The sequence below is a fragment of the Monodelphis domestica genome, chromosome X (assembly GCF_027887165.1).
Source record: "Monodelphis domestica isolate mMonDom1 chromosome X, mMonDom1.pri, whole genome shotgun sequence".
In the NCBI taxonomy this organism is placed as follows: Eukaryota; Metazoa; Chordata; class Mammalia; order Didelphimorphia; family Didelphidae; genus Monodelphis; species Monodelphis domestica.
In genome coordinates, this window is record NC_077235.1 from 58,091,420 (window position 1) to 58,107,513 (window position 16,094).

The following is a 16,094-nucleotide window of genomic DNA, read 5'->3' on the forward strand; positions in this document are numbered from 1 at the left end:
CATAACTCTGCCTTGCCCTAAAGCAGATCTGTACCTGGCTCCATCTACTTGCTCGCTTAGCTTGATTGGAAGAAAACTCTTGTTAAATGAGGCTGGGTTGTTCATCACTCATGAAACGTGCCCTTTTGTCAATATGTGCTTTCTTCACGGGACAGTAACCGTTTGGATTTCTGCCTGCTGAGTCAGCAGTGACAAGTGTTATCGTTGCTATGTGTCCACTTTGAGGCTTGCTATCTCTTTGACCTAATCCAACCCACACCAACTCAAATGAGCTGGTCAGAACCCAACTGATCGTGTGTGTGTGTGTGGGGGGGGGGGGGGGGGGGGGGGGCGGCCGCGCCAGCGCCTTTCTTCTCATCTGCTAAAAACAAATTTTAATCTCTGAAGGTCCTTGATCTCTTCAACACTCACCAGATCAGTTGGTGACTTTGGGGGGAGACGATTTCCCGGGGCAGTTATTTTTGAAACAGCTCGATGCCATATTCGAAGACATTTAAAACAATCAGGATTGCATAGCTGGTCTACTTTAAGTTATTAACCCAATTAGTGCTTTATTCACATTAAAAAACTTGTACAATTTGTTACAAATATAAAACAGTGCTGTTTTCCATACATTATATCAACTTTGAAACAAACACTTAAAAGACATGGTAAAAGAATTCCTATAAACATAACATTTCCATCAGGATAAAGCTTACTTTAGCTGCCCTCCCCCCCAGCCCCCTTATGATTCAAAAAGAGCAAACATACAACATACTGTAGGTTTATTTTTATTCAAAAAGTTACTGTCTCAAGACATAAATACAAATCAGAAAACAGTACAATTAGGACAATAGAATGTAGAGGACAACAGGTTAAGGTAAATATATAAAACATTTTTAGCTGGTTGAAAACAAAGCTGTAAGAACTGCTTTCACAAAGAAATGTTCCTTTTTCAAGAGTGAGAAAACAAATCAACTTAAGTTGAAAATCATATATACAGTCCTCTCAGCAGCTCTATTAAATGCAGTGGTGTGGAGAACAACATAGGCAGTACTTTCAGACATGAGATTATTTGTTTATGAAAGTGAGTTAGGCAGGTCTGGTTGGGGGCTGGTCAGTAAGCCCATGACTTAGTAAAATATTGAGAGTTGCTCACGATCCCTTAAGATCATTTATGGTTTTTGGCTACCGCAGCCCAATGCTTACTTTTGGGAATCCAGAAACAGGAAGGAAGCCTTTCTTTCAATTCATCTAACTGGGGGATGTTCTGGTATTGCAAGCATAGTAAGGCATGGAATGATTAAAAGAATATACCTCAAGAACTGAGAGACAACTGACAAAAAATATACATATGTAATATAAGTTAATATTTTGTTTAAAATGATGTCTAGCTGCCTAAGCCTAGCAAAATGAGTTGATGTCAAAATGGCAGGTCGCCACTTTCTGTTGGATTCGTTTGTGAAAGGACACAAAATGAAGGTTTAAAGCTTAGCTTTCAAAGAATATTATGGGTTATGGATTTCTATTATCCCATCTAATTTACATACAGAGGAAATGTACTGTAACCTGTTAGAAGTATCTTTAACCTGAAGACTGCTTGCAAAGACAGATAGATAAAACAATATAAAATACAAATTTAAAAATCATTTTAAAGCATGGAACACTCATGCTTTTCTATTTTTAAACATTGTTAAACTTTCAATATATTTCTGAAACCTCATAATTTTAAGTTGGAATTTAAAAGTAAGAAAAAACTAAACAAACTGCGCAATTATAAAATCAGCACCAATTTATATATATATATAATTTTATTTAAAATTTAGATTCCCTATTCCCACACTCTAATAAGCTGTATAATTTTTGTTTAGATTTTTTCTGCAAACATACTACAATAAGCTTCTTTTATTTGGAGACAAAATACAGTGGCACTACTGGAAAGAATTTCACAACATTACATTTTTTTTTTCTTTAAAGGACAAGCAAACTTTCAGGGTTGATAATGGGCAAGCATGTCTGAGATTGGTTACCTTCTGGCAGTTCACTGAATCTGGATATTTCTGAGAAGACTAGAGAAGCTTTTGGATTTTAAAAATATCTTAAAATACATTTTAGATGAAAAAATTGTAAAAGTTCTGCTTCTAAGTTTACTTTTCTCCATGACTACAGCACTTAACCCAAAATTTCCATTGATTGAAGTTTTGAGCATTTAAATTTAAAATGCCAAACTCTTCTGTTCTACAATCCCAGGATGGGAAAAATTACTCCATCTGTCATTTCAGTTCATGGATGTAAACAAAAATCCAGCAGAGGTCATGATTATTTAGTACACTCAGTAAATAAATGTGTGAGAAAAGGATTTTCTATCTGTATCAAGTACCTCTCAGATTCTTGTTAGATTAAAAACAAAGAGGGAATACTTCTTATGATTTGAAATCAACTGATAGCACATAAATAAAATAACTGCTTTCCAACAAAAACTGTAGCTTATCCTCAAATTGTTTACTTGTCCTTTACTTTTTTTTTTTCAGGCAAACAAAACTGCCTCTCAATGCACTTGATCTCGGTAGGCAGGTTTCATTCTCCTTAGAGAAAAATCTGTACAGAATTTCACTGTATCTACTAGCCCAACTTTATTGAAAAACTTCCTCTTCCACTTAGAAAATGACTTCACCACAGATTAAAACATTGACACCCCAAGAACCTAATGAGAGAGGAAAAGAGATTGTTAAAATCAAGCATGTATTAGACCACTAGTTCTATATAACAATTCAAAAGTCAGTGTAGTAACGCATTTATGGCATCCTGCAAGAGATGGCCCAGCTCTCTTGCCAACTTATTTGACAAGGGCCTGTTTTTTTCCTTAACAAGAATGAAATGATTGAACCAGAATTGACTTTACATGTACAACTAAGGACAGAAGTTTCAAAAATTAATTACAGATCCCCAAATAAAAGTTAACATCTTGCTTCATCTCACAGGTTCATGTTCATAAAGAATATTTTTGGAGAGGAAAAGGTAAGACCCACTTCCATGGCCCTTATGTTTGGTCATCTGTACCCCGAAATAAGTATAGCTATCAAAGAGTAAACAGATGGCAGTCTGGGGAAACCTATGGGTCCCTCGGACTAATATTCAGAAATAGTTGAAGGAAATCCTAAATTTTAGCTAAACATTAGGAAAAATAAAGATGTATTTTTTTCCCCACCACCCTAGGTGAAGAACCCTTTTTTTAGAGAATTTACTCCAAGTGAATTGCCATGTAATTTTAATATTTTTAGAAATCAACGAAATAAGGATAACATGAAACAAAATACTCTTCTTTTCTGCAGCTTCCCAAAAAAGCTGGGAAAAGAATGGTCAACACACACACAATCTTAATAACTTATCAATGTTAAGATAGTTGCCAACCCTGGACAACTAAGAAGAAGTGTGGAGGGGGGTGGGAGTGGGAACATCTCTTTTAAAGAGGGGATCCAGGTTTCAGTTATGTCTCTGCTAGAAATCTAAGTGGTTACTCTGCCAATAAATTGAAATGAATCATCTTTTTCGTCTTGAGCAGAAAGATAGGATGAGAACTTAGCTAAGTCAAGATTTGCCTCAGTTTATAATTACAGCTGAAACCAAAAAAAAGCTGAGCACCATCACCACAATGGAGTTCAGGAAGCCTTCAAACTATTTCCCCCAAATAAAATGTACACTGCTATCAAAATAGCTTTCTGAGACCTAGGAAGATATTGACCCCAGACTTATCTGTAAGTAATTAACAAGGAAAAAAGAAATGCTTTGAACTCTGTAGAGGAAGAAGAAATGCATCATTCCCTAGTTCTCCCACTGTTTTGCTTTGGCAGTTACAGACTAGATGTAGATGGTGAGTATTTATCTGGGTGAAAATTAGGTCCAATAACAATGCCAAGAATACTTAAGTTTTTCTAATCAGACCGTGTACACAAGAGTCTTTGTTGTATATAACAGGCTAAAAAAAGATTAAGCACTGGTTCCATGAATTAGGCATTGGAATATAAGAACAGCTTTGTTATGCTATGCCTTCTTAGCAATATAATGGCATGTTGGCACTATTGCTCTACAGACAATTTTGATGATTAAAGAAAAAGCAGAAACTATAAAGGAAATTTGTTCTCAACATCTCCTTGTTCTTTAAACCCAAAATAGGCCTGTTCAAAACAGAATTTATAGCTAAATAAGAAAGTGCACACACATTAAAAAAAAAACCACTTTGGTGTTATCTTGATATTAAGAAAGAATGGTGGTGGCCTGTATGTGGAGGAAAAAGGCAGTGTCACAAAGGAATAAAGTAGCATTGCATGCTTCCAGACAGTAGAAAGCATCTATTTAAAAAGCTAGTGTCTAATAATAGAACACCTTAAAAATTATCTGTTAGAAAGGTAGTTGGAATGAAGTTAGGCCAGTATTAGATATAGCTGACAAAAGAATGTCAATTTGAAGAAGCAAGTTGAAGAATTTCCTTATTTTTTCTCATTTTCATTAGGATCTCTCTGATGAAGTGTTAAGAGCTATAAAACCCAAGAGATCAAACAGTCCAAACCTCATTTACTGATAAGAAACCTGTAGGCCCAACAGGGAAATGCTTTGGGAAAGATCACATGTGTAGAGTAAGCTTTATCACACCATGTCATGTGAATTCCTTCATGTACCTTACTATATATAGCATTCTAGAATTCTATTGCATAATACTTTTGTTGCTTCCTAATTGTTTGCTATGTAGATTTCACATATGAATAACGAGTAGGGATCAGGTAAAGGAACATGGTACGGGGTAAACTTGACTGGTTGGGAATGAAAGGACCTGGCTTTTAATCCTGGCTCTTGGTATGTGACCTTGCCCCAAACATTTAAGCTTTCTGAGCTCCTGCTGAACTGGAAATCTGTGGAATTTGGTCCTGTTATTCTAATATTAAAGATTGTTTTTAAAAACCCTCAATATCAAATGAATGCCTTAATGTTTCATGCTGCATATTTCAAACACTATTTCTCTGATACAGACTTTTTAGTCTGTCTCCTGAAGTAAGTGTCCAGAAAGCAATAAAAAAGGGCAGAAATTTAAACTGTTTGGGTTTTTTGGCTTAAAAAAACTCCTCTATTGTAGCAATAACTAAAAACAGGGCATTTCACGAAACACAAAACAGATTTGTTTTACTTAATCAAAATGCTACAAATGTACCTCGAAATAAGTCATTTAATTTGAAAAAAATTTCCACTCTTAAAATCATGTAACCACACAATGATAACCTGCTGCCATCATGTGGTGGTAATGAGGAAATGAAAGTTTAGGTTCCACAGCATGTGGGAAAGTCAGTTGATATAGACCAAAAAACACACATGAAAAAAATAGCGATCCCACATGGACTATGCTTTGGGACCTTTAACAAATAACCTCTATGCCTTAAACACAATAAGAGTGCTGTGCCACATAGAGCTGATGTGAAAAGTAATGCAAGAGTGGTTAAGTCACAATTTTACAGTATCTTTATATACTGACCTTAATTACAGTTTAACTACTAAATCAAAAACATTCAAAGGCTGATCGTTCATCCACACCTCTCCCTGGTATTCCATAAGTCCAGGACAATGTGTAGGAAACACAAATAATGGCAGTAATGGGCAGCCTGCCTCTCTCAGGATATCACAAAGAAAGAAAATGTTTACTAGAATTTTTTTTCATATTAAGGAAATACAGAAAAATCATCCTGGTTAAATACTTGGTTTGAATGCCTGCTGTGAATCTCCAAAATATATTACTGCTGTCCTGTCTTGTGACATAGAGAATACTGAACATAATTCAATATGATGTTGATGGACTACTAGTCTGAGCATTCATCCTCACTGTCTGTAATGTAAAGATTAGGTTGAATGCATAAAGCCAGAGAGAAATGTTATTGTAACCATTCATATAAAGAACTTCCTACCAATGAATTATCCGAAACCGAGAGTAGCTGCTGCGGCCTCATGAGATAGTGCCCACTAAAAGCGTCCGAGCAGTGGCTCTACGCGTGCTAGGGGCCGTCGCCTTTCTTCCAGTAAAGGCATTGAGCACTAGATAACCTGAAGAAGCAGCAGGAAGGCACCCAGGCAAAATCCCGCCTAGGATGGCCCTGCTTAGCAGGCACTAGAGACAAGTTAACAGGGGGAACTTTCAGAAATTGTACTCTACCCTAGAACTTCATTTGAGGTCAGAGAAAATCCTAGCTTCGGACATTTTCCTTCACAAAATTTTAAAATAAAAGTAATTTCCCTCTAATTCTTTGTGATAAAACACTCAAGATTATTGTTCCTTTGTAAGGAAAGATGGAACATTTCTGTCTTAGAGTTGTTTCTAAGATAAAGCAGCCCCGCAAAATGACAGACCCAGTGAATAGAGTACTCAGCCTAGAGTCTAGTGACCTAGCCTCAGGCACTTCCTATTTGTGTGACCCTAGGCAAGTCACTTGACCCTAATTCATTAGCCCTAGCCCCTTCTGACTGGTTACTAAGACAGAAAAGAAGGGTTGTGAGTTTTTTTGTTTTGTTGTTATTGTTTGTTTTGGGGGTGGGGTGGGGGATTGGAACAAAGGAAAGCACGTCTGGGGTTTCTTCCCAAATGAAGACTTACTTCCCTGAGAACAAGGGCAAGAAAAACAATTCTTTATCACAGGCCCAAAGGACAGAGCATGGAACACTGCTGTCATTTAGATATCGGTTGTGTACAACTCTTGGCTACTCATAAGCTATTCATGAGGTTTTCTTAGCAAGGATGCTGGAGTAGTTTGCCACTTCCTTCTCCAACGGATCCTTCTGTCAGGTAAGCAGAGGTTAAGTCACTTGCCCAGGGTCACAAAGATAAGAAGTGCCTGAGGCTGCATTTGAACTCAAGCCTTCCTAACTCTAGGGTAAGCACTCTCAACTGAAGCACAGCTGTTAATTGAAAGTGTGCACAAGAAGTTCATGTTTTTCCTAAGTCCTTCACCATCACCATCTGCCTCAACATGATCATCATCTCTGTGGCCTTTGGAATGTTAGAAAATAGTTATCCTCTAAAGGTATGCGAAAGAAATGTAATCCCTCATTTTAAAAAGTAGAGAAAGCTAGGGCTCAAGAGGCAAGCTAAGAAGATGCTAACCAAGATTGTGATCAAGGATCTGTTTTTATTCCAATTAATACAAGGCAACTTTTTCTCTTTCCCCTTACTCCTTCTTGGTCAATCCATAGAAGTAAAAGCCCTTTTAAAAATGCCCCAAAATACACAGACTTCATTCTGGGACAGAAGAGTAAGAAAGTACTTCTATTTCATAGTGATCAATGTAAAAGCCAATAATTCAATCCCTGGAGACCAAGGGAAAGGAAGGGTAGTGACTTGGAATCTTGCCAAAGACTATGAAGTAAACTCAGGAATTTATGCAATCAAAAAGCCCTAAATTACAAAAGCTTCACCACTGAGGTGGTTCCTATCACCTTCTCCTCTCTGCAAACTCCCCCAAACCCTCCAGTGTCCCATTTTCTACTGCTTGAATGAGAATATGGTAAGATATGTCCTTAGCATTCCAAACTAGAACTCAGAATGCATCTTCCCACAGAAAAACTGTTCTATGTGAAAGTTAAGTCTCATCGGGTATAGAATGAATTAATTATAATTAGGCTTCGTCAATTAGTCTGGGAACCCGTTCTTCGAGTATAATATGGAAGAATGTACTCCACAAGTTCCAAATAACTCACAAACATGTTGAACACAACACAAATTTTAAATGGAAAACCCCATGTACTTTTGAGTTTGAAATCCTAATGACTTAAATAAGACCTACTGATTCATCCATAATTGAAGCAGGATCAAAGAAATCGGGCTTCAGCTCTGTCCTCTCTCTCCTGTTCTTGGATGGTGGCTTTGAAAAAAAGAGAGAAAAGAAAAAAAGGAAAGTAAGTGTACATTCAGGAATAACTAGACGGAGCCTGATAAAGTATTGTTCACATTGGCATTAGCACGCAACAGGGGCCCCATTATTTTGCAATATTAGAAATATACATAGACTATGGAAGAATAAAGAGTTCACTGGAAGAAAACTTCATAAAAGTGTGGCTAAAATGCAAATACAACATTTCAAAACAAGATTTCAATAGCAAGACAATTAAACTACATGACTTCAAAATGTATCATCTCATTTTCTGAGTGACTTTATTTGACAACTGCAACTAGCAATAATTAAGCACCTGCTAAATGGGCACAAGGCCCTGTACTAAGCCCCAGGAAATGCAAGGATAGAAGACCTGGACCTTTACCCTTCAGCATCTTACAATCTAGGTAAGGAAAGCAAACATACTTAAATCTTGATTAGAATTTTCATAGCTAAATTCAAAGGAGGGCTACAAAGCAGTATGAGAGAACAGGATTATGAGATTACTATAAAGAAATATCACTGTCCAATATGGCAGGATGGTTGGAAGAATAAAGTTGAAGGTAGCCCAAAATATATCAAGCAATGTATATACTTGATCCAATAGAATCATTAAAGGGTTTTGAGAAACAAAGTGATAGGACCAAACTCTTCTTTGGTTGGCTATAAGGCCAAAGTGACAACGGACGAGACCAAGGGAGAGTAGTTAGAAGGATACAGTAACAGTTCAAATAAGAGAGAAAAAAAGCAGAACTAGAATGTAATGGAGAGATGGATTAAAGAGATATTAAAGAGAGGAACAAATAATTTAAGAGGAGAGACAAAATCTGTTTTTAACAACAATAAGGCAGCAGGAATTACAGGTAGAAATAAAAAGCTGGCAGTTTTATGTGGGGATGTACAGCTTAGTGAAAGGTTAAGACTGGATTACATGAAGAAAAAGATTTTTAAAAGATAGAAGTATTTAAAATATGTGAAAAATTCCAGAAACAAGAGAAAAAGAAACCCAGTCAAAAACACTTGGGTCAAAATCAAGGCAGGGAGAAAAAAGAAGTGATACTGCCATATAACCCCCATAGAAAGAAAGAATAAATTGTTGAGGAGTGTAAGAAAGATATCATAAGCTTGCCGTGAAACAGTGATAAGGAATGTCGGTTAATGGACACCTGCTGGAGTGCTTTCTCCACCAAAAGCAGAGTAGTTAATGATTCCTTGGCTTGATTTAACAATAATCTCACCCTTCAGAAACTTAGAGGAACTAACAAGGAAAACTGGTAGAATTTATTTTCGCCAATGAAGATGAATGCTACTGTTGGTAGAATGGGGCAAACAAGGGGAAGGAGGGAGAAGAGAAGTACCCATTTCTCAAACAAAGAGGGATGGGCAACATTTAAGAAGGAAATTCGAAAGATACAAAAGGAAACAATTCTGATCAGAGAGTACTTTTTTCTAAAGAAAATGGCACACAATGTCACTAACTTAAGATTCTTTTGTCACGATTTGAAAACTTATGAAAACTACGTAAAAAGAAACCACAAAGTCAATATATTTAAAAGATATACATAAGCAGATGAAAATGAAAAAATGGCTCAGTATTGTCACAATAACATAAGGAGCAAAACAATGCTCAAAATGAGGCAAGGCCGGAAAGGAAAGCTAAAGCCAACCCAAAAATATTTTAAATATAGTTGGTAAAAGAAGATGATCAACGAAAGGATAGGACTACTGTTTAGAGTGGCTTTGGAAAGAAGGCAGAAAAATCTAATTTACTTTCCTTCAGTTTTCTATGACAACATAATTTGAAATGGAAAGGAGGGGGGGAGCATGGAAATGAAGCACAAGATAAACTGAGAGAAAGTCACAGAGTAACTACTTTTCCTTGATGAGTTCAAGTTATTAGGCCTATAAAAACTACAAGCTAAGATACTGAAAGAAATGGGAAATGTATTCATAGACCACTGATCCGTAATCTTTGAAAGATCATAGAGGAAAGGTACCACAAAACTAGAGAGGGAAAGAAGTTCTGATTACAGAAAGAAATCAACTAAGTCCTACAAACTACAAATCAGGGCCCTTGATTGAGATTCCTGACAAAATTCTAAAATATGTGTTCATACAAGTGGTCTCTAGACAGCTAGAAAAATACCAGTTATCAAGTAACCAATTTAACTTCATTGAAACAGGCCATACCAGACTGACCACAGTGTTAATTTTTAAAAGAGTTACTAGATTCAGGGGAATGTTGTATATGTAGTGTACCTAGATTTTACAGTCCTTCATACCATTCCTGTGGAGAAGATAGAAAAATGCTGATAGTGATTTCAGAAATGGAAAAATAGCCAGACCCAAAGGGTTAATTAATGGTTCAATAAAATTTGCAAGTCATCAGTAGGGTAACCAAAGGGATCTATAGTTAACCCCATTCTCTATAACATTTCTTTTTAATCACTTAATCAATGACTTAAAGGTATGGAATAGCACATGCATTAAATTCATACAAGACAGAACCAGAAGAGATGCAACATGAAAGGATTTGATCCACATCAAGACGAATGGAAGAGTGTAGAAGTTGAGATAAAAAATAAACTTTTATCAGAAGGGAGAAGTATGGCTACATAGGAGACCCCAAGTATTTTCATGAATAGCAAGCTTATCTTGGAACACAAAGGGCATGATGTCCAGTAGGAAAGTGATCACTCTCTACTGTACTGTCCTTGCCGGATGACACTGTGTTAAAATTGTGTTCAGTTGTAGGCATCTTATTTTAAGGACTTTGATAAACTGAAGATTATCCAGAGGGAAGAAATTAAGACAGTAAAGGGCTTTGAGTCAAACCCAAATGTTTATCAGCTAAAGAAACTGGAAATATTTAACCTAAAGAAAAACAACTCCCAAGTGCTAAAAGATCATGGACAATAGGACAGGTACCACAAAACTGAAGAAGTGAAAAATACCCACCACAGAAAGGTTGACACAACTAAAAAGGATTAGACTGAAGCCGAAGTTAAAAACAACTAGAAGCAATGTAAGAGAGAATTAGTATCTTAAAGTAGAAAATCCAGAAAAGGACTGCGAGGAGTGGGCTCCTCTTTAGACATTCTTCAAGCAAAGCCTAAATGACCACCTGCCAAGTACAATGTAGATATATTGGTTCTGGCATAGTGCCCCTCCCAGTGCTGATTCTGGAGAATGATCTGAAAAGAGGAACGAAGTATTTACCAAGTCTATATCCATTGTGTCAAAATCCATCCCCTCATTAAGATCCTCAATCCTCCCTTCCGAGGACATCATGACATCTTCAACAATTGGTTCTTCATCATCTTCCATTAGGCTGGTACCACGACGACTAAAGAAACAAAATTTGAAACTGTCACGATTGAAGGCAAATATTATGAAAGATTATGATTAAATTTATTTTAAAAACACAAATGCTCAAACATCTATAAAGCCCCAGAGTTTCTGTTTATTTTACTTTACTATGAGAAATACAAGTATGACTAAGTTTTGTTGTCTTCTAAATGTCAATGAAACAATATGAGTATCAAATAACCCTAGCAAGAGAAGTTCATTTTTGTGCTTAGTTAGATCAGCAAATATGTTTGCAGAGTGCTTTCTGAATAAGAACAGATGAAGAAAATGAGGTTATGTGCCTCATCTATGGGTTGGCGCAGCTATGGAAGCACCTGAAGTTCTTGAGCACACATCTATTGACACCAAATCTAGCACTCTATCCAATGTAGTATGCTGCCTTTCAGTCAGTAAGTAATTATTAAGGGCAATGTGCTAAGCACTACATGAAAAGATAAAAGTGAAAAAAAATAATTTCAAGATTTACTTCATTCCAGCTTCCTTTAATAAAAGATGAGTCTCCAATACACAAAAGAGCATATAAGCCCTTGAAGGAGCAGATCTCAAATAATACATTTCAGATGATGATGATGAGAAAGAGCATACTTTCACTCTATGACTAAAGCTAATTTTCTGGATTTTAAGTATTGTGTTGTTTTTTTAAAAAACTTAACTTAAGCTTATGAGTTCCAAGAGCAATTTTTTAGTTTAGTCAGAATCAGGGATTAAGAGAAACTCTCAAAGTGTTATTTCATCCAACTCTTATCTGAAGTGTGAATCCTCTCCTCTAACAATCCTAACCCAAATGATCAGGAATTTAGACATTCTTAGGCCTGCCCATTCTGGTTTTGGAACTCCATGAGTCAGATTTTTATGAGTTAGCCTTTGCAGCTCAGCATTGTCAATTTCATTTTGCCTTAGAAGAAAATGTATCAAGAAAACAAAATAACTGACTTGCAAATAAAGATTTTTGGAAAGATGACCAATACTTAATTTCATTAAATTCCCAGTCAGATTTCTAAATCAAGTTTCAGAGGAAAAAATGTCTTTAACTTTGATGAAATATAATCTTTTACAAATATAAAGTGAAGCCTTTTAGTAGCTTCTCAATTCATCTTGTTCAAAAATATTTTACAAAGCCCTTTTATATGTATTATCTGCATGGTCCTATAAATCTAAAATGACTTAACTGGGAGTTGAAATCAAGGATAACTAAGAAGATAGTAAGAGTACTCAGTTGCCCTTCAAGAATTCAAGCAACATGGACCAGAACTATATACTTAGGTCCTGAAACAACCAGTAGATGTGATTGCTAAATTGTTGCCAGTAACACTTAGAAGATCACAGAAAGCAAGAGAGGTAGTACGATACAGAGAAAGCACAAATACTCTTCTGATTTTCAAAAAAAGGGAAAAGAACGATCTGTAAAGTGAACTTGATTTTGATTTCTGGGAAAAGATTTGTGTTTTGTCAAATCTAGATCTGACACCAAATCAAAAAGGCATTTCCATATACAACAGAAAAAGAATATTGTAAATGAAACAGTGAATCTCTACCATGTGATGCTTGCTATTCCTCTATGACAAAATGAACATATAAATTTCAAAACTGTCCTTTTTGCCTGTGTTTCCTTTTAAATTTCCTTCTGTCCTTTTTTGGGAACTTAAAAAAGAACTCTGATGATCCTTTCTTTTTTTGATTTTGGCAAGTCAACTTCCCTTGGAGGCCAGAGGGGACAGGGGAATCAAAACCCTTGTAACAAATATGTATAGTGATGCAAAAGAAAGCCCAAGAAGGAAATGGTGATTACATAAAGTAGCATGACTTACTCAAGAACAAGTCATTTCCCCTTTACACAGAATGACTAAACTAGCAAATGAAGAGAATGCTACTCGAGATATTAGCAAGTCTTGAGATAAAGTACTTCATACTATCCTTATGGATGGAAGATATGGCTTAGATGAAAATACAATCTCATATGGATTCAGAGCTGGTTGGGTAACCAGTCTCAAAGAATAGCTGTATATGGTAGATCTCCAGTCAAATATCTCCAGGATATAAATACCTGGGATCAAGGCATTTGGGGCATGCTAATCAAATTTACAAATGATATAAACTGGGAGGAATAACTCATATATTGAATAGAGGGAAAAGAATCCAAAAGGATCTTGACTGAATGGAATAAGAGTTAGAGATGGGGAATGAACCACCTGCGGTATCATTGGCATACAGAACTCCTAGATAAGGATATATTCTACCAATGTAGGTAAAAACTTTATTGGCACGTATGGTCAATAATAATAGTTAACAGCAACAGCAGCAAACATTTATGTAGAGTTTACTCTGTGTCAGAAACTGTGCTAAGTACTTTACAATTATTATCTTATTTCATCTTCAAAACAACCCTGCAAGGCATATGTTAACTTATTATTGCCATTTTGCATATGAGGAAACTAAGGCCAAAGAAGATGAAGTGACTTGCCCAGGGTCACATGGCTAATAAGTATCTGAAACCATATTTGAATTCAGGTCTTCCTGACTCCAGGTTCATTGCTCTATTCACTGAACCACTTACTTAGTTGCCTGGGAAAATGTAACGGATTTCCTACAGTGCTGAGAGGTTTAGTGAATTGACCAGGATCATATGGCTAGTACTGTGCCAAAGGTGAGATTTGAACTCAAGTCTTCCTGTCTCTGGAGTCAATCTTTTCATCAATACTACAGTTTGCTAATAATAAGAATCTATTTAGTGGATATTTAATAGGTACAAAATTTGTGCCAAAAAAAGAAAAAATATATCAACCTAAGTATAAGATTGGAGAAGGATGGTTAAGACAGTACTTGGGGGGAGGGAGAAGGATGGGGGTCAGACACCACTGCAGGTTTTAGTGAACCACAAGTTCAGTAAGTCAGTAGTGTGATATAACAGTCAAAAAAGTCACTATGATCTTGGGCTACACTGGGGGGCATAGTTTCTAGGAATAAGACAGTGATGGTCCCTTTGTACTATGTGCTATCAGACCGTATCTGGATTATATTCAGCTCTAGTCACCATGGTCCAAGAAGGGTATTGTTATGCTAGAGTATGCAGAAGAAGACAATCATAAAAAGTGTCTGGCCATGAGTTTCTGTCATAGACTGGTTGATGGAACTCAGCATGTTTAGCCTTCAGAAGGGCAATACAATAGCTGTCTTCAAGTATTGGAAGGGCTATGTTGTGGAAAAGGGATTGGACTTAATTCTGCTTGGCCTTTATAGAGTGCAGAACCAGAAGCAATTAGTGGAAGGTAAAAAAGTCACTTGGGCCTGATGTCATGAAAGACTTCCTAACAATTAGAACTGTCAAATAAAGATGGAATGGCTGGAGAGTCCTCCATGCTTGGAGGTCTCCAAGCCCTGTGGTGTAAGGGCCATCAAGGTTCAGTATTTTCCAACTCTTGTCTATGGTCTATGGTCCTCAAGACAGTCTTGTGAAACAGACCAGGCATATATCAGGAATCAAGGGATACATTACCTGAGTGATTTGGTCAACATTGTAAATATATTAAAGTAAATAAGATTAAATATCAACACTCTGATGTGCTTTTCACTGGATTATGTGACAAGGAAATCACTTAAAAGATTGATATATATTAATTTAAGGTCGCCAAGGAATTCAGCTATGTAATTCCTTAATGAAAACTCAAGTCAGCAGCAGTCAACCTTTTATGGAGTTTAATTACAAACAGGTGGAAGAAGAGGGAGGGAGAGAGGGAGAGAGGGAGAGAGGGAGAGAGGGAGAGGGAGAGGGAGAGGGAGAGGGAGAGGGAGAGAGAGAGAGAGAGACAGAGAGAGAGACAGAGAGAGAGAGAGAGAGAGAGAGAGAGAGAGAAGGGAATAGGGCTTAAATACCCCCTCTGTTTAGGCTGAGCCAAAAGGCCCAAGCCCTTAGATAGCTGAGGCAAAGAAAAGAGATCAGTCCCTATCACTCACGTGACCAAAATGGAGAAAGTCTCAGGGGCCTCCACCTCCAGCTTCCTTCAGAGCAAGCTTTTCAGAGCACAACCTCTCAGAGCAAAACCTCTCCAACCTCCCTAGTCCTCAGACCCCACTATCTTTAAGGAAACCATCCAAGTTCCCTCCCCTCAGTTCTCACATCTACCAATCACTGTCCATGTCTTCCCTGTGCCAATGGTGGCTCTAGCTTCACCCAGGACCACCCAGAGGTCTGTGGCTTTGCACATGTCTGTTGAAGGTCATATTCTCAAATAATTAAATCTTGATCCTTTGCTGTCTAAGAAATTTTAAGGTTTACAATTAGGATGGCTGTAAAAAGGTTAGACCAGGCACAATTTCAAGGATGTTAAAACTGAATTAGAGAAAATCCCAGACTTACAAATATATGGCCCTCTCACTTACATGGCATGCTGAAGGTTAGTTCGCAGCTTAACATAGCTCATTGCTGCTCTCTCCTGCTGTTGCCTGGCTGCTTCTTCTTGTTGTCTTTGAGCTAACATCCATGTTACCTGCGTGCTTCAAGGAGAATTTTATTCTTCTTTAACTGAACTTTTGTTTGGCATGTTGTTAATAAATTTAAAGCATAGAAAATGATCAATTGTACTTACTTATAATCAAGTGGTGTAGGATGGTGCTCTGGCTGTATTGGATAGACACCCATGTAGTTCTCCTCTGGTCGTAATCTTTTAGGTTCTCTCATTATAGTTGAAGTAAGCTGTGGTGTCTGCATCATAACAGGGGTGTGCATTGTCTGTTCTCTATTCAACCACATGCTATCACTACTACTACTTTCTTCAGCTAGAGGGAAGAATAAATAAGTAATGTCAATTACACACAGTGACCATATAGCATCAAGATTTATAATTT

General features: G+C 36.9%; 1 protein-coding gene across 6 annotated transcripts in view; it reads right to left on the bottom strand.

The window, feature by feature from the left end:
• Nucleotides 1-525: 525 nt before the first annotated feature.
• Nucleotides 526-16,094, bottom strand: part of STAG2 (STAG2 cohesin complex component) — a 118,285-nt gene continuing 102,716 nt past the window's right edge. For all 6 annotated transcript variants that reach the window (XM_007507074.3, XM_056808893.1, XM_016426632.2 and 3 more), the window contains 5 exons: nucleotides 15,836-16,025; nucleotides 15,630-15,743; nucleotides 11,103-11,229; nucleotides 7,797-7,874; nucleotides 526-2,683 (listed from right to left, as the gene is read on the bottom strand). In XM_007507074.3, the coding sequence (XP_007507136.1) occupies nucleotides 2,660-2,683; nucleotides 7,797-7,874; nucleotides 11,103-11,229; nucleotides 15,630-15,743; nucleotides 15,836-16,025 (533 nt within the window). In that variant the 3' untranslated portion in view covers nucleotides 526-2,659. The remainder of the gene's footprint in view (nucleotides 2,684-7,796; nucleotides 7,875-11,102; nucleotides 11,230-15,629; nucleotides 15,744-15,835; nucleotides 16,026-16,094) is intronic.